Source organism: Haliaeetus leucocephalus, unplaced genomic scaffold (assembly GCF_000737465.1).
Source record: "Haliaeetus leucocephalus isolate CR32 unplaced genomic scaffold, Haliaeetus_leucocephalus-4.0 Scaffold598, whole genome shotgun sequence".
Taxonomy (NCBI): domain Eukaryota; kingdom Metazoa; phylum Chordata; class Aves; order Accipitriformes; family Accipitridae; genus Haliaeetus; species Haliaeetus leucocephalus.
The window spans coordinates 5,640,757-5,660,648 of NW_010973034.1; the positions used below are offsets into that span (position 1 = coordinate 5,640,757).

General features: G+C 38.4%; 1 protein-coding gene across 2 annotated transcripts in view; it reads right to left on the reverse strand.

Moving 5' to 3' along the window:
* Positions 1-19,892, reverse strand: part of XRCC4 (X-ray repair complementing defective repair in Chinese hamster cells 4) — a 180,631-nt gene that overhangs the window by 97,985 nt on the left and 62,754 nt on the right. For both annotated transcript variants that reach the window (XM_010578054.1, XM_010578055.1), the window contains exon 5: positions 4,597-4,763. In XM_010578054.1, coding sequence (XP_010576356.1) covers positions 4,597-4,763 — 167 coding nt within the window. The remainder of the gene's footprint in view (positions 1-4,596; positions 4,764-19,892) is intronic.

Sequence of the window (19,892 nt, forward strand, 5' to 3'; positions counted from 1 at the left end):
TGTTATTAAACCCAAACACATAAGAGATTATTAAAAATATTAATTTATAAGGTAAGAAATTTCAACAGACTTCCTCTATAAATACTAATTATTTTGTTCAGAGATGAAAACCATAGATGATGTAAGAAGGAAGACAATAGAAAATAATCTCATAAAGCATTAAGTCTACTGTGCAATGCTTTAGGGATATGCTTGATAGTTGATAAATAATTCATCTAATTTAAATGCAAATAGCAGAACATCATTACCATATAGATCGGTTCAATAATTCCTAAATGAAAGATCATATGTACTAATCAACTACCAGGAGACTTTCCACTTACAAAAGAGAAGTTAACTGTTTAGTGGGGAACAAATAGACAATTCACAAAGAATTGTAAACCCTAATACAGGGTCCAGAAGTGCCTGAACATACTTGAAACTAATTACATGTGTATACATAAAAATGGAAAAAAAGGATTTTGTGTGAAATACAGTATTTCTGTCTGTATCAAATCCTACAGCAAAGTCCCTTCTGCCCCACACAAATCAATATGAACTAAAGAAAGTGTGTACTACTGTGCCTTTAGTTTGCCAATGGACTGGTTTTTGTCAGAGCAGCTGAGGCTGGTTTTAATAGTTACATCGAGACATTTTGCTGACTTGGCCAAAAAGGTGTCATATAAGATAACTTCAGTGAGGCCCTTGAATCCTGCAAAGGCATGCACTGATGAAAATCCACGTAACTGTAACTCTAAATGAAGTAAAGCTGATGCTGCCTGGACATTAAGAAGCACAGTATAAGAACTTATTGCAAGACTAGCCAATTTCTTCAGCTTCTAGAGCGAAATACTAGCATCTCGAAACATACATACTGACTATATGCATAGATTAGAATATTAACTCTAGCCTGTAGGCAAAATCAATTAGTAGTATGCAATCAGTTAATCTTACATGATTGTCTTCATTTACATGAACACCTTTTTTGATTTTTTCCCGTTGTTTAAAGTGATCCATATATAAATACATTCTCCAGACATACGTACGACATTCATTTGGCCTAACATTCAATCAGTGTAAAATAGTATTACATTAATGCTATATTTGCAAGTTATGAGCCTTTACAAATGTAGTATTATATGGCATATGATGATACTTAAAAACAGCATAGTAAAAAGCAACCGTCCTCTGCTGCGTGGGAACAGGGATACATTAATAATGGAGAACGTATCTGTTTGTGGGGTGGCTCTGGCTGTAGCTCTGCATAGCCTTTAGGATTCACTCAGGCATGCATTACCTGAATTACATGACCACTAAGCAAATCTGGCTGGGTTTCATCGCAAATACCTCGTCGGTTACAAATACAAACTTTAATTGCAATTCATTACATGCTTGTGCCTGTATGTGAGTTGTCTCACTAAAATACCATCTCCCCAGGCCAAATAAAGAAGCTGCTCACCTCAAAGACAACTTTCAAGTACAATGAAAATAAATGGAATTTAATGGTTAGAGTGATGTAAGTCTTATTTGCACGTGTTTTCTGATTTCTACACTCTTAGATGTCTCTGTTATGTTAAGTGCAATGCTTTTAATGTGCCAGACGCCCAAGTCGACTGCCATCAAAAAGCTTGCACAGCCCACTGAAAGCAGCTAGTATTAGGAATGGTTACAATCAGTAATTGAGAAAATAAGGTAACTGTCCAGTTCTTAAGTGCTGCCTAAATGTAGAGCAATCACACATGCTTCACAGAGGTTAATGTGAACTATGTAACTTAATGGCATTTATACATTTTCCACACTCCAATAGTAGAAAGAAAAAATTCAACATCTCTACTATTCATCCTTGTCCTCAGTGCTTTAAAATAATTGCTGGTCTTACAGCACCGCTCTATTACATTTCAGATTCACCCTTCCCCCAACATTGGCAATGGTATTGAATCTTGATGAGCTAATGCTGAAGAGTCAGTTTCAAGCACCAAACTACCTAGCCTGCATTTTTATAAGCTATTTGTGGTTTAAATATACTGTCACTATAGTTGACCACAACACAAATTAGTAGCTATTTTTGGCTTGTCTACACTAATTTTAGATGTTTGATACAAAATACACACCATACCCAAATCAGAACTTTAACTTGAGTTTTACTGGCCAAGGAATTGTTTTGCTACAGATTATTATTACTTTACCTTTACCATCTTAATTACCTATATGAAATAAAAACAATAGCTATTCTGCTCTGGTATTTTAACTCAACCATCCCTGAGGTGCGCACGCACACACACACTCACCCCCAGGCACACACAGCATTTTCAGAATAATAATTTTGAAAATTTCCTTAGCCTCTCTATTTAGATCTTGCCAGATAGTGTCTTAGTCATTTTTATTTTATGTTTTTAGATCAAGCGCTGAACGGTCTAGCTAGCCAATAACTCCCATACTGATGTCACCTACATATGGGTCATTTCCTGAAAGCAGGGAATTTTTCAGCCAGGTAAATTCCTACACTTAGGTCATCACAATAAGCAAGATGATAGGGATTTACATCTTCAACCAGAAACACTCCCAACACCTCAGATGCTGCACAGCTTAGACTAGAGTGCATAAGCAATTTAACAATTAATTTGACCATGCAGGGGATTTCTCTTCAAAGGGATTTTTGGCCTGCTCCTGCCTTTCGCCTTTATGTGAACCTGAATTTCAGAGGGAAGCGGCAGGAGTCACTTCTGTAGCTGGCACAGGGCTGCCAGCAGCAAGCTCTTTACAGCTGGGCGGATTATCTCACATATCTCACCATGCTTTGGTGAGGCAACAGCCAGCAGCAGATCGGGGCTGGTATTCAGCCTACAGATTGCTCACTAGGCAAATTTAGCCTCCTGAATGAAACTTCCTTGCCATTTTGCAGACCGAACGGAAAGCAGAACAAGTTTAGACCTCAAGATGCCCCAGACAGCTACAGGGCAAAGCTGCTGAGCTGAGCTCACAAAACCTTCATGATGGGCAAGAAAATTAGAGTAGGGAAACGGAAAGAGGATGACTGAATTATTCCATCCAGTGCCCCATGCTTACAATGAACAAACACAGCTCTTGGAAGTCTGCATGCTATGTTTTAATTCTAATGAGGTCCTGAAGAGAGAGATTTTAAGCAAAGGGAACTGCAGGGGCTGAAACTCTGGAGCTGATGTGCCTTAGCTCCAGGCAAAGAGGGAGCACAATTCTCAACATCACGTGCTTTATTTGATGTTTTACCACTCAACACCGCAAGTGATACAGAATGCGAAGCCTGAAATCCTGTCTACTGAACAAAGACAGGCAAAGCTTTTGTTCAGGTCCAAGAAACTCACAACACTAGGTCCAGCATTTGGAGCCAAAAGAGCAAAGAGAGACACAGCAGGGTAGACTAGGCTGTGGCAAAAAGAATTTAAAAAACCCAAAACCAAACAAACCCAAACAAAAAAAAAACCCCCAATACTGTTTGGATGTAAATAATTTTTATTCTCCATTTAGCAGACATGGCCAAAGTTTGGTGACTGTACAACTTTCAATATTTATTTTGAAAAATCATGTTTCAGCTGTTCAAAATATAAACATACTAAAGAAAACCACCAGCTTTCAAAGCTTGAATACACTGCTTCTGAGAGCAAAGGCTGTGAGGCTACTGTGATTTTTTTTTTTTTTTCTTTGGGGTTACTCTTTAAAAAAAGTGCCACACCACCATGGAAATTGATACAAGCACTAACGCCTATTACACATTAGCGTGTAATGCAGTACAGCATACTGGTTACACAATACGCTATTGTTCAATAAACTGTTAAGCAGTAAAACACTACTTAGGAAGGCCATATGCTTGTCAGGGAGATTGTCAGGAGAAACTGTTACTCATTTTAATGAGAAGGAAACAAAACTAACTCCTCCCAAAAGTTCGCTCTCTTTTTCAGGGTAAATTAATGCCAATTAGCTACATTCTTTCATCAATCTTCCTAAATGTGGTTTTTTTCAGATAAAGCTATAGAAAATCAAGATAAATCTCTGACTTGTATGTGCTAAGTGTTTTATGCCAATTGAAATAAGCATAGGTTACTTCACTACAGAGTGCAGTGGCAGACAATTCAGATCATAAATGCAATGGCAATTATAAAAATCTCTTTTAAAATAATGTTACTTTTTCATATAACAACACACTCGTTTTCCAATTCTGGCTGCTTTGACAAGGCAAACAGATTAAAGTGATGGCCATTTATTTCCCACTCAAAAATGTAGATAATTTAAACTGCTAGTCCTAAGAATTATAGGAAATAGTGGAAAGGAAAAGGCTTCCTGAAGAAAGTGGAGAGGATTCTACAGAAAAAAGGTAATTTTTTTTTTTTTTTAACTTCATAAAGCTAAAACCAGCTTTTATTGCAAAGTTTGTAATACCAGTTGTATCTTTGACATAGGAATGAAATTCACAACTACATGGGCTGTAGATAACTGGGCTCAAAACACTTGTCAAGAGAACGGAAATATGTGTGTCTCTTTCTGTATGTGACTTCAAAAGTGCTCATCAGTAAAGCCTGCACTGACAGTATAAGTGTTTGTGAGTTTCTCAAGTATCACCTGCAAATGCACTTTTAAACTTACAGCTTCTCCATGTCGCTCCAGCTGCTGAAGAGCCTTTCGTTTTCTTTTTGCAGATGCTCATTTTTCGCATGCAGTCTTCCCAGGCAGTCCAGACAGTAACCAATCAGCTCCTTAACCACCTCTGCCGGACTCAAAACTTTCTGTAGCTTCAGAGATCCAAGTCTAAACTAGGACACAAGGAAAGAATGAGTTACTTCATCTGTACTAGAAAGATCACAAAACCTCACTCCAATAAATTTGAATACATACTTAATAAATATAAGAAATACCTTACAGTCCTCCAGTTCAAAGTGATATAATAAATTTGTCACAAGAATAATTGTGGAATATGTGAAATAATCACCATGCCAATTATTTATGCAGCTAACATGTCTTAATGGTCACCTGTCATTCAATAGGCACAGGACGTAAGCACTGACATACTTTCTAATGGGCAGAAAAAGAGATGCCACGCAGCTAGTGTAACATGATATAGGAACAGCCTGTTCTTGTACAGCTCAGAGGAGGTCAGGAGTATAAAGGTGCAACCACAGGTTTTATATAAAAGGCATTTTTGATGTAATGCAGAACAACAGAAACTGAAAAACTAACGGTACTTCTAACATGTTCTTGCCATCTGCCCAATTCTGGTACCCACAGCAGCAATACAACCACATAAACATTACTGATAAAACAAATGAACATTAATGACTTTTGATTTAAAGTAGCACTACAAATGCCTCTCATAATGCTTGCATGCACCTGATGGATGAAAACTAGCTGGCAAGTTTTCCCCTTTAGGGCTCGGACAGCAAGTTCTTAATTATAAAAGGAGTCCTTCAATTAAATAGTATCCTCAATAATTCAGTGAGATTAAAGGATAGCCTCTATAACAAATAGTTCTATTTCTTCAGCAATGGGGATGTCACACAGGTTATACAAGATCTCTGAACAGATTTGTTCTGCCTGGTCTGGCAGAAACAACAGAAAACTGTTGTTTCTATTATGTTAAAGGAGAAATAGCTCAGCCATACATACAAAACAGTATCAGCTAAGCTATAAATGCGCAAAGCTGGATGAAGATACAAAAATATTCAACGTGACAGTTTGAGGCAATTGAAGAAGGGTATTAAGGCTCGTTGAAAAGGGTCGCACAGATTACCTTAAGAGAAGCAAACCAGAAATGAAGGACCTGACTTTGGTGCTCTGGTGTGGGTAAATGATGGAGAATCTCAACTACCGTAAGGTACAGTTCTGCAGCTGATAGAGCTTACAGAAGCCATAGGGGGCTTTTCTGACGCTCTCTATATCTAGAAGCACCACCATTTGCCTGGTTTGACAAAAAAAAATAGTTGAGGGAGCAGATCCTAAGAAAAGCGTTGGATGACACAATCCAGACTTTGGCCAGCTTAAACTACAGCAGAAGCAGATTTTTTGGAAAGAGGCACCAAAATGACTTGGCTTTGATTGGAAATGCCTGCAGAAATGTTGAGTTGGTAAGGGGTACGTGGAGGGAGAACGGATCCTCTCTCACATCTTGTAATTACTAAAAGGATTGACACAACTGTTGTGCCATTTCCTTATGAATAGAACTATTACTCATCTTTCAACTTGAATACATGGCAATAACATCTTTACAAAAAAAAAAAAAGGTGGTACATGCTAGGGAAGGGTTCAGTCTGTGTCCTGGTACCTCACCTATTAAAATCAGAAATGCCATTTCATTCATTTTCCTCCTCAACTTAGTTCATTTTACTTGGGAGGGCATGGAAAATCACTAAATAAAAGACATTCATGAAAAAAAAGTGTAGCATTTGTTAACACTTTTTAAAAAGTGAAGCTTATCACTGCTATACATAAGGTTTTGCTGAAAAAGGCCTTGTAAAAATTGCTTATAAAGATTTTAAAGGCATTGTTTGAAACAAATAACAGTCCTTCAACTTAAATATTTTATCTGTGGAAGTCTCTACAACACAATACCATCACGAGCTTCCTCACCAAGGTTAATTTATCAGAAAATGTGGCAAACCCAAACATTTAATTTCAAATTAGCCACTGATCTTTCTTCCAAATTCACATGTACTGTCTCTGGCATGTTGTTTTCCTTTAGCTTACATACATCTGATGGCTAAAGATGAAAAGATGCATTTAATCTATTTTTGGAAATTAGATTACATTATCAGTAACCCACAGAGTGACGTGTATTCCCTGGATATCACACTTGGCTGTTTGACAGCATTAACAAAGATGGACATTTGCGTAAAGGAAACTGTTTTTCATCACTTGCAAGCCACCACCATACTATACGGATAAAGAATTCATGCCACACTTGAATACTAACCGGAGAGATAGAGAAGCACAGTAGCAAAGATAAATAGCAACACAATCTTCTACTTACACTGTGGAGGAAATAGCAAGAAAAGGAGATCCTTTTGTCTTATGCTTTTAATATAATCAACTGAGATAAGGTACAGGCAAATATGTTTAATCAGGACAAATAAGCATTGCCCAAATTACAGTTTACTCAGCACAAAAGAATGAAATATGAATAACCCTAAAACAGGTTAAAGTGAATAACAATAGATTTCAGCTGAAAGCCTGGTTCCACTCACAAATCAAAATCATGCCAAACACACAACAGACATTTCAAAAGCAATTGTAATTATAAACAAACACCAGTTCAGCCTCTTTCTTAAATATATTACATAAACCGATACTGCTAGCGCAACGTGGAGTTTTGAAACTGCAAAATACATCCTCATCTTCACGGAGCTCTGCCATGAAAGGATTTCTGAAGATATGTAAGAAAAAACAAAGTCCTTCTTTTTATAAAAAAAGCTGATACACTGAAAGGAATCAAACCAGGCTTTTGGGCACACTACCTTTTTTGATGAATTCTCAAGATGGAGACAGGGAGAGGACATGCTGCAAAGAGCGGAGCAAGAAACGCGTGCCAGCCTGATGAGCCACTGCTGGCGCAGGAGCCAACAGAGAGGAGGTGCTGGACAGATTTGCCACACTGGTACAGGGACACAATGAATTTGGTTGGCCATCTTTTTAGCTGTTCATTTCAAAGTCCGACACAGTAACAGTTAGACTTTCATTCAGTCTTTGTATAAAGCAATTGATTGTTACGTACTGCCTTAACTTTAAACTTCACTGTACTGTTTTCTGTGTCTTACACACTGTAATCTGTGGACCATTTCTAGGAGGCTCGCTAAAGGTAAGCAAAGCAAGCCCATCACCAGGAGGCTTAAATTTATTAGGCAGGTGCTCATGTATCCACAGGAAAAAAAAAAAAATAAAAAAAAATCATAAGGCTTCTGCACCTTTCCACCCCACCCCCGTCATCTAATCTTAATTTAGGATAGTCACAGGAGTACATGATCTGGGTTACATCGCAGCTATCTTCAGCAGCTCAGTGCAGAAAAACATGGGACATTTAGATAGAGCCTAATTAAGCCAAAAGTGATAAAAGCCAAATGTGATACTGGATATGCGGTTTTGTTTTGCCTCCTGCACACACAGTATTACACAAAGTGTACCAAAAAGCCTTCTTAGGCTGTTTCTTCAACATGAAATTATTTCTTACAACAAGCTATTACACCACCTATTTAACAAACAGACATGTTAGCACTAACAATAGTAACATTGTTATCTGAGCAAATTACAACTGATTGGCATTCGCCCCTGTAAAGAGCCCAGGGCTGAGAAACTGATAAGCCATAAAGGCAGCCAGGTCCATTTCATTTCCAAAGCATCAAGGCAAAGCACGAGCCATTCATAAAATAATGTAAAGAAAATGAAATCTCAGGACAGTTTTGCTCTGGAGTCCTGCTGGCATCCCAAATTGGAAAGCAAACTGGTAAAAGAGCAGCTGCACAAAATAGCGCAATTTTAGATCCAAGAATTCTGAATTTGGGACAGACACGTAATTTGCAGCACTGATTAAGACAGAATTCTATTAAAATTAAAGGGGGGGGGGAGGGAGAATCATAAAAAAGGAGCCATTAGTTTTTTCATATATTGCTTAGTTTTTGCTTGCAAATAAACCAAGAAATAGTCCCAGTTATTTGTCCTTCATCACCAAAACCACAGTAGTGAAACTGGAAACAGTTCCAGGAAGATTCAGTAGAAGTGGTTAAAGATCAGGATACCATAAGAAACATTTAACTGAGTGATATATCAAGATAAATAGATCTTGCTTACTGCATGAGTGAAAGCTCAACATTAACACTTCACTAAGCTAATTTTACATAGAACATCTCTATGATTTGGATCATGTTTCCAAGGTGAGCCTCATTTTGTAAATTCCTGCACATTGCCGCTCTCTAGATCAATTCATATTTCTTTCCATTCTTCCAGCTGCTGTAGCTCGCTAGCTTCATATCATCTGCAGATGTAATTAATGTGCTTTCTACTTCCTCTCTCAGATCATTCAAGAAAACACTATGTAAAACAGTGAAGCACTAAACACTTCATTTATACAGAGAATGAGCAGATCTGCTAGAGGTCTCAGTGGACAATAGACTGTGACTGATATACTGCTCCTCTTCAATATCTGTTTTACTGTTTGTTGGGATTTTTTTTTTAACTTGCTTTTTTAAAGACACATGAAGATGAATACAGAACCATTTAGAAACCTGTGTTCCCTTAATCAGAAATCACACTCAGAATTTATCCATTAGACCAGTATTTTAAGTTTAGAAATAAAAACAGGAATTAGAAGCTTATGACAAACTGTCATTTTCCCATCACCTCTTATCCTGCCTACTGTTTTGTCTCCTACCGATGAAGAAAGAAGTAATCTCAAGCGTAAGACAGATAATATTTTGGAAGTAAACTGAAAAGCTTCTCAAGTAATTTTCTTCTTGTTACTGATGTTTACAGGAAGATGCTTCACATAGGAAAAAAACCTCATTAAAATATAAGCCAACACATTTTTTCATGGAAAGTTCTAAAGCTACATGAGAATTATTTTATTCTATAGAGATAGTGGATTTCAATTTTACATTAAAATAATACGCTAAAATGCTATATAATCTTTGCATTACTACATTCCGCTGGAAATGAGAGTTATCATGTAAGGCAATAAGTATCAAAGTTTATGCACTGAAAGAAGCAGCCATTTACACAGCAATGCCTGCATGCTCTCTCTTCTGAAGCAGAATCTGAAGCTAGATACTAACAGTGAGGTAATTTCCAATAACAACAATTTTTCATTATGACATACTAGTCCGTAAAAAAAAAAAAAATATGCTGGAAACTCTCATTGCATCTGCATTGCTGGCCATGATTTCTCTCTGTATTACTTAAGTATCCTGACAATCCTTTCTAACAATATTTGTTATCCAAAATATATTTAAGGAATTCCATACTTCCACAAGCTAGAAAACAATATTTATTTAGACAGACAGATTTTGTCCTTTCTTGTCCTGGCAGGCTATAACAGCTATATAGTGTGTCTCTCTATCTTCTATTTATATTAAATACTTAAATCCTAACCTACAATATTTTGCTTCTTCCTTCTCTATTTTGAAAAGGATTTAACAAATAATTTTCACAGAAAGTACACTTACAGATACTTCGGTCTGATTTTGAAATGAAAATATTCCTAGTGTGTGAACTAATGCATAGTTTTAATTGTACGAGTCAACCTACAGCTTGTAACAGAATCATCTCTAACTCACCTCACTCATCTACCACTTTTCCTACACCTTCGGAAGAGATCCTTCTGCCCTGCTTCTAATCATAGTATTTCAAACTGTGCGAACAATCAGCTGGGTCAGCACAGTTAGTAACATCTACATCCTTGCAGACAGATGCTGCCTGCTGCAAGGTATTGTCTAAGCAAAGGTCCTTTCACCAGGAAAATATTAATGAAGAATTTGAGAGGCGGGGGAAGTTCTATAGCAGCCCACCAGCGTGCAGCAGCTGCGTAGTCCCTTCTCTGTCTTTATCGAGACCCACAGTTTGTAATAGCAGATGTGACCCCTGCGTTGAAGCAGGAAAGCCCTGAAGACCCACAAAACAACAGATCCTTTTGTCATTGCCCTATCCTGAGCATCTCTCAACACCTCTCCTACGCTAACAGGGAGCTACACTGGAAGGGGTATTTCTACGATAGAGCTCAGTCTTACCAGAGCTTGGTTTTTCCGTGCTGCCTATTAGTGCCAGTTCAACTGGGTCTTTGGGAACTAGGGAGGATTGAGGAGCAATCAGGGTGGTTTTTATTAATAAAAAACCCACAGTCTGAAACCATATGTTTTCAATACTTAAAAAGCCATCTTAATAATCTCAAGAGCCAAACCAAAACAAATGCTTTACTCACTTATTTTTCAACACTTGCACAAATTTATACCTAGAAAAACTTACTAGGACAAGATATTAAAAGCCATCAGTTAAACTATGCTGAAGTCACCTATTGATGACCTTGTCTATGGCTGGTACTCCAAGTAAATTCTTTACTACAGAGTTAGAGATTAGCCATAATGTACAGGACAACACTGAATGTTAACATTTATTCAAAAGTAAGATGTCCCTTACATGCTTGCATTACAATAGGCCGTGTAAGATACAGCAGCTTTCTTTTCTCACTGAGAGTTGGAACTCTTGCAAGACACACAGGCTGTGATTTCTAGAATCACCCTTGCTACTGCTGCTTAAATATCAGCTACCTCTTCCACTTCACATATGCACGGACTCTGAACTAAAATAGAATCAATACTTTGATAAAAATAAGTTTTCACCATGAAAAAAACCTATGATTTAAAAAGAGGAAAATGTTAATTAAAATTCATGTACAGGGTTAAAGAATATGACCTACAAATGAATGATGCTGACACTTATACAAAGAAAGTATTGTTACAAGCTTGAATCTGGAAAGCATTATACCATTTTTATTTCTTAAGTCAATCAGTGAGTGGTCTTGATTTTTTAAAGCTGTGCCACTATTATCTCCAGGGAAATCACTCAACAGTAACCATGACATCCCTGGGTGTGGTAATAAAATGAGTACACTAGACTTGCACAATACAGTGATGACAATGTGAATGCAGAAGTTGCTTTTGTAACAGCAAACTCTAGGAAGCTAGAAAAATCACAAAGTACCACGGAAGCCAAGAAATCTTGCCGGTTACATCAGTCAGTATAAAAATATTACCACCAATTACAAAATCCAAGTTTAAGATAAAATCCTGCCTTTCTCCACTCTTGCCTTTCCCTCCTGAAAGGTTATTTATGAGAAAAGTATTACTTCATCCTCGAAAAAAGAGTATCTTCCTTCTTGACAAAGGCATTACATCTATTCTAGGGCAAAACAGCTGACATAAGTGATTGCTGTTTTTCTCAGGTTTCTACTACATGCTGCAGAAACCTTTCACATAAACTGCCATCATATTAGCTCCACATCAACTGATGAAATTCCATGTGGTTTCACTATTTTGTATGGTAGCGGTTCCCAAATATTTTGCAGACTGCTTTGCTATTTCTCACACCCTCAAACCCACACATTCATGGCACTGTGGCCCCCTTAACAGTTGCAGTGCAAAGAGGCTACATCTTTACAGTAAACTAAGCAGACATTGGGAACATCGTCAGGTACTAGAATACACTAGTATTATATACGTCTAAGCACTAGAACGGCCACAGCATGTCCTCGGCCCATGCCAGCGGCCACCCCACCAAACACCTTGCAGGCACATTGCAGAAGTTGGAGCACCCCAGGGACCTCTCCCAAGAGGCAGCTTGCATGCAGCCAACCTCTTCTGGAGGCTGAGAGAGTTTAACAGCATGGACATAGGCTGTTCCCCACCAGCTGGCCTCTGTGCCTGGGAACATTCCCAGGAAATTTTAATTTACTGGTGTGGAGGCAACCACAGTAGTCCCTGGAATACTGCTTTATCAGGTTTGCAGCAGAAGCCACTGTCTTTTACCACATTGAGAAAGATCAAGGCACACTGCAGGAGGAGGTCTTGGGTCTCCCTGTTGGTGGAATACCTGGATCCTGGGGAAAGAGGTAGAAATAAGGCTGAAGAAGGCTCTGCCACTTACAAGTTATTCCATCCATCCATCCCTCATCAAGCTGTACACTGCAGAGTGGGCCAGACTGGAAGCAGGTTCCTATCCTGAAAGCTCTCATAGAGTCATTGATCGGGAGGGACCTCTGGAGGTCTCCAGTCTAACCTCCTGCCCAAAGCAGGGCCAGCTCAGAGGTCAGACCAGGTTGCTCAGGGCTTTATCCAGTTGGGTCTTGGAAACCTCCTAAACTCTAAAAACTGTTGCTCATGAGAGTACTTCATCCTCCAACCTTAAACCCACATATATCAATGAGAACCAAATCATATCTTTGTAAAAATGAGATATGTTTCAAAAAAAGGCATGAACCAAGCAAAGTTACAGAGCATTTGTGCTAAAGCCATGTTCATCTCTCAACGTGCTAAGCCACTGAAAGCTGCTAATTTTCCCCTCAATTTTCTTGACCACTATGCAACTGAATCACTTAAAGTTAGAAACACACTGAATACTAAAATGCACTGCAGCGGTATTACTCAGCACCTGTAATATTAGGTATTCCTTCCAATTCTTTTCCAATGGTAATCAGACACAATGTTCCACTTCACTAAAATACCTGAGCAATTGGAGTAAAAAGGCCAAAGGCAAAGCTACAGAAAGATCAGGTGTCCTTGTTTCTTATTAGGATAACAAATATGGAATGGGCAACTATGAATTATAGTTCCACAAACAGTGACAACAGAGTCATGATTATGCAGAGAACAAACAATTCAAGCAGTTTATTGAATTTGGGATGAAACTACTACTTCACCATGCAAAAACTGGCAGGTTTGCATTTTATGCATACATCTAAGCGCTTTATCTTCTTTTATGCTTCTCCTCTTTTATCATTCCCTTCTATACTTCAGGCAACACTCTCTGCTACCAGTCTGCCTCTGAAGTGAGTTTACAAAGACAACTGAAGCAGGACATCCTTAAAAGATCTTTTCTTCATCCTTTTCCTCGTTAATTCAAAGGCTTCAGGAATAATCAGATACTTTCCTACCTCACTGAGCAGCAAGCAGGTCTGTGAGCAATGGAACTACTGAAGGCTGGTTTCCTATGGTTGTGACTCTTGTGCTGGATCCCCTAATGTCCAAGAAGGTGAAAAATCCAGTCAAAGCTTTTCCCTTATTTAGTACGTTCATAACTTCTTTCCCATGAGGATTTGCTAGTGTCTAATAATACAGTTGATCTCACTCCACAGTTTTTTCCAAAGCAGACATATGAATAGGGTCTCTCTTCTCCATCCAGCCACCTATTTCCATGAAACTAGCAGGAACCTGATATCTTTGAGACCTTTACTCCCGTCAAATCTGTTTGAAATTGGCCAGTAGTTTCAAAAGTTATTGCGGGGAAGGGGGAGGAGGTAAGACTGGCAGTCAGCAGAGGCACACAGCATGATCATATAAGCTTTGTTTCCTTAGAAAGCAGGGTAAAAGACTTGCACATTTTATTATTTTTAAAACTGCCCTAAATGAATTAGGAAATGAGCTTTACTTGGAGATCTAAACTTATTTTCTTCCTTGTTTTTCATGTAACTTATAGTGTGGCAATAATAGAATAGACTCTAGATATAACATCTGGATTCAGGTCTTGGCTTAAATACATGAAGAGTTCACAACTATGTTAATTTAGATTTCAGAAGGAAAGCCTAATAAGACAGCTTAAATCAGAATGCTTTTCCTACAGGCTAAGAACAGAACATGGGGCATTACCATAAATCAACTGACACACAAACTTATCACATAGCAACTTACTTGTGTTTGAGGCTTGAGTCTCCCGAAAGTATGAAAGGATGCCTGCCAAGGATTTTTAATTTAATCTGCTGGCATTTTTTGTCAAATATTCTGCATTTATGTTCAGGTTTCCAACTCAAAAATTATGCCAGAACAAAGCTCATTTAAGGAAAATCTTTAAAGTAGGAGTGTGAAGCTTTTTCTGAACAGTTAATCACAAAGTATACACAGCATGAATGTGTAATACTGAAAAAAAACCCCATGCAACCCTTTTGATAACCTCCAGAAAAGTTTCTACAAATGTTATGAAAGGTATATTCAAATAAATGTGCTTTTAGCAAAAATCTCCAAAATAAAAGCAAGGCTTGCAGGAGTGCTTGTGATATTACTGTCAGCAAAAGTTCCAAGGTAACAAAATATGAATGATTAATACTTCTAAGATTAAAAAAACACCACCACATTATGTGTTAGCTGCTGCATAATGGGAGTATTTTAAAACTACCTGTCAACTGATCATATTCCTACATATGAAACCCAGTGAAACCCAGACTGCAACTTTTTAAAAAAACTTTAATAAAACATAACTGAAGTGTCTGGAGTAATAACTGTCAGATATGAAGACAACTTGTCTTGGGAGCTACTTCCCTTCAAACATTGACCTTTAGGTTTGGGAAGTAATGGAAACTATAAAGTGCTTCTTGAATACACCCTTGAACTAACATGCCAACATTTTGCAGTAATTTAAGTCAGACTCCCCCTGAATATGCTGATGGTTAACAGCTCAATGATTGCACATAATCTTTTTGCTTGGAAAGTAAATGTATAACCACGTGAATAAGCATGAGATAATGCCTAGACCAAGGCAAAATATAAAAGTGTTCCCAACTAAGTACTACAAACAATTTTCCAGTGTGAGTAATAACACAGGATTCATTTAGAACAACCACTGACTGTTTTCAGGGTGTTTTTTTTACCCTTTGTTTACAACATCCTGAAAGGATGTTGACAGCCACTTGCTAAAGCCTTTAAGATCCAAATATCTGACTACTTAGTAAAAACTTAATTGAATGGAGTTATTTTGTCCCACTCAAGAAAACAAGAGATTGAACATTTTCCTCTATAGTACTAAACTCACCTGTTGAAGCCACGTGGTGAGCATCTGTATACACTGTGCCCCACCCACAAACATGGAAATACTCAATGCATCACAAGATATATGTAGTGAATATGACAAATCTCCAGTAAAGCCAATACTCCAAGCAGTTTAAGTACACAGAAGGACATAAACACTTCTGTAAATTACCAGGATATGAACAGCATATTTCTTTCCATCCAAGAGTCTAAAAGAAACAAACAAAAAAGCCAAACTCCTATTTTCATGTAGAAAGAAAGAAGCACCAGCTCAGATTCAGGAATGTAATGCAGGTGAAATAAACTTTACTGAGTTGTATCGATCTACACTTATGTCCCTTTTCTTACTGTTCAATTTCATTACCAGCAAGAGAGTTGCCTCATCCCCGCTAAGACTTAAATTACTCCACAGATATGCACAGAGTGAGATCCTAAACACAGAAGCTAAGCACTTCTAGCCCTCCTCAGTGAACACCTCTTCTACCTTCATACAGGAATCTACATTGTTGTAACTGCCTTCATGACATCTTTATTTTATGTAAGCATTAAAAAAAATAAATCAATTATTAAAAAAAAAATCAAGAAGTATTTGCCTGTATTTCTCTGTAAAAAACTGTCAGAGATGTAGAAATGTGACAACTAAAACTTGTTCTAGACGAAATGGGCCTAAAATGCTCTAGTAATAGTAGGACATAAATTTTTACAGCTAACAGAGATGTGCACTTTGTTGGGTGTGGCAGGTGGTGGTGGTGGTGCATTTTTTTTTCCCCTTCTGTCACAAGAATACTCCCTCCAACAACAGTGAAGTGTTTGTGACCACAGTGCCAGATGGCACTATCCTAACAAGGACCCACCAAGCAAACCCAATTCTCGCATGAAATTGTAACGCAAGGAAGACAGTTCAACCTTGAACCATTTATGGGTTCAGTAGCACCAGCAGCACATCTTTAACCCCAAACAGATGGGATGTATAATCCTTTGAGCCATTTTTCTCAAAACGACGGCGGGATCCATTGCGTGACTCCATTCTGAACTACAACTCCCAGCACAAAATTCCCAGCCTTCTACCCAATTTCCTTCAGATATATGCATCTAAACAGAGGGATATAATGAAACAACAGCTGCAGATGACTTGGGAAATTAAGGAATTAAGACGCCATTATTAAAAGTCATTCTCTGTAACTGCTCTAGGCCAGTAGCAGTTCAACACCTAATACTTACATATAGGAATGACTTGGGAAAATATTGTATTTCACAGTGCCCAGACTAAGTAGCAGCTCACAGTATGTTTTGGCCTTGAAGGAAGATCTACAGACATTGAGGTGGTGGAACGTGTCCAAAGACCAACAAACCAAACCTGGTGAGGGGCCTGGAGCACAAGTGTTATGAGGAGTGTCTGAGAGAACTGGGGTTGTTTAGCCTGGAGAAGAGGAGGCTGAGAGGAGACCTTATTGCTTTCTACAGCTACCTGAAAGGAGGTTGTAACGAGGTGGGGGTCAGTCTCTTTTCCCAAGAAACAAGTGATGGGATGAGAGGAAATGGCCCCAAGTTCCACCAGGGGAGGTTTAGATTGGATATTAGGAAAAATTTCTTCACTGAAAGGGTTGTCAAACACTGGAACAGGCTGCCCAGGGAAGTGGTGAAGTCACCATCCCTGGAGGTATCCAAAAGACATGTAGATGTGGCACTCAGGGACATGATTTAGTGGTGGACTTGGCAGTACTAGGTTAACAGTTGGACTCGATGTTCTTAAAGGTCTTCTCCAACCTAAATTATTCTATGAGTCTACAGCATCGCTATACTTCATTTCAGGATGCTAGTATTCAACTCTTCTTACTACATATATATTGTTTTGCTCCCAGGCTCCTTAAAGGAACAAATTAAAACACAGAAAAAAGGCTAGTCTATTTCTCAGAGGTTTTCCTAGAGTCAGAACAAAAGGGAATTTAATACAATCTTGTTTGTGTCATGTTTATGCTCTGGGCATGAAATTAAGGTTTCTCTTCTCAAGTCTGGCGCTACCCAGACTCATTACAATAGAGGAGGATTTGAGACTAAGTACTACTGCTAAAAATACTGTGCTGCACATTCTACCATGTAAGAATAATTAAAATACAGCATTTTTATTCCATAGGTAAAGGTTACTTCAGAGCACTGACTGATCACAGGTCATTTCTGACTGATCAAGTGTCATTTCATATACTGACTGATTCAAGGTAATTACCAAGCTGACATGTCAGAACCATTCATTGGCACTACAAACTCAAATCTAGCAAATAATTTTTCTATATGGATTATTATCACGATAAAAGGCGTCAAAAGTTTTGCACTCAAGAAATTCATATTAAATTCTAATAAAGATCAAATAAAAATTAATGTTTTCCTGAAAATTCAAATCCACTGAATCTATTTTTATATATATGTACATACATATAAAGACAAAAAAAATCCCTTATTTATAAACAACTTAATGCTTAAAATAGATGCAATTATAATACGTGTCTTTTCATAAAGGAAGTCTGTACTGAGATCAAAAATTGGATTCGATCCAATTAGAAAACATTTTTTCTGAAATCTTATAAATTCTTATCCGCAAAAGAAATATGGTTAACAGATAAAAATGCCAGACTAAAGTGGTTGCTAGCAACACAAACAAAACATTTACTTTTTTCCACATAATACTATTTTCAAAAGTTGTTGTTACAAAGTATTTAGTGAATTAATGTCTTCTGAAGCCAAGACAACCCTGGAAGAAGGCAGGCATTTCTTTCTCACAATTAGAATTCTACAGAGCACAACTGACTACTTCAAGGGATGGTGTTTTAGGACACGTTAATATACGGCCCATTGAACCTACAGCATTTTAATTCACTAGTATCTGAATTCCTGAATCAGTCTTGCATGATTTCTGCACGCTACTTGCTTCGGAAAGTTGCTTCTATTTTGCAGACGAGTCAGTGAAATTGGTTCCTTCATTTTACTTGTAGCAAAAGATTTGGTGAATGTATTTTGTGGCTGGACTGATACATCATCACTAGGATGGTTACAAACCATCAGAAACAAATGCCAGTAGTAAAGGCAATCAAGCCAATTACTAAGGTTTCGACCAAGAGTGCTATGAAACAACAGGGCAGACCACCTACTCTTCTGGCCCTGCAGTTACCTGCATCGTTAGGTTCGCGCACGGTCCAACCTGGTGGCTCGGTCTCCTCTCCCATGACTGCTCACCTGGTGGTGGGGCATGTTGCTGCTCAGGCTACGAGCTCAGGCGAAGCGCCATGAAAGCCACGTTGCCTGGATCCGCAGGTCACAGTCACATCATATTATTTGCACAACACAACCAAGGCAAAAAATTTCCAGGGACCCAGGGAAAAGAGCAAAGTCTCCTTTATATTACGGTGTAATTAGAAACCGGGAGCTCTACGCCTTCAAACCCGGAGGCATGGACAGACTCCCTCTGGACAGCCCCAGCTGTTTGTCAGATATTTCAGAGGCCAACAGCAGTACGCTCTACTTATTGCAGAAACGGCTCAGTGTGGGAAAGAACCAGAGAATTTAATTTCATCTTTACTGTAATTTCAGTAGAGGAAAACAGCATTTCTTAAGTGTGTTATATTTCTATGTTTTATTTTCTTTATTTTTACATGTCAGCAAACAGTGCAAAATGGAGAATCCGCTTATTTTCTGAAATCCCAGAGTCTACAGTAGTAATGGTAGAACTAAAACTTTCTTATGATTCAGAAAATGGTGGGGGTTTTTTGTTTAGTTTTGATTTGGTTTTTGCTCTGTTTTTGTTTGTTTTTTAAACTCCTACATTACCTTATTACAGAATAGTAAAATACTAACAGTGGAGTACCTTAAAGAAATTGTGATTGGAAGAAGAAAACAACAACAAAAAGTGCACACAGTGTGATGGCAAACAAGGCAAAACTCAACAAACATGTATATTTCAGTTAGCAACGAACTGGAAAAGAACACACACAGCAGCAAATACAAGCAATAGCCAAAGACGGAAAGGCACTTTTTCCCTTAAAGCTCAAAATGGCTCTTGTGGCGGGTCGACCCTGGCTGGGCGCCGGGTGCCCACCGAAGCCGCTCCGTCACTCCCCCTCCTCAGCTGGACGGGGGGGAGAAAACACAACAAAGGGCTCGTGGGTCGAGGTGAGGGCAGTTTAAGAAAGTGAAAGCGAAGGTCGCGCGCGAAAGCAAAGAAAACCAAATGATGTTACTCTCCGCTTCCCATCGGCAGGCGACGTCCGGCCACTTCCCGGGAAGCAGGGCTTCGGTGCGCGTCGCGGTTGCTCCGGAAGACCAAAATGCCCCCCTTCCGTCTCCCTTTACTTAGCTTTTATATCTGAACTGACGTCATATGGTATGGAATATCTGTTTGGTTAG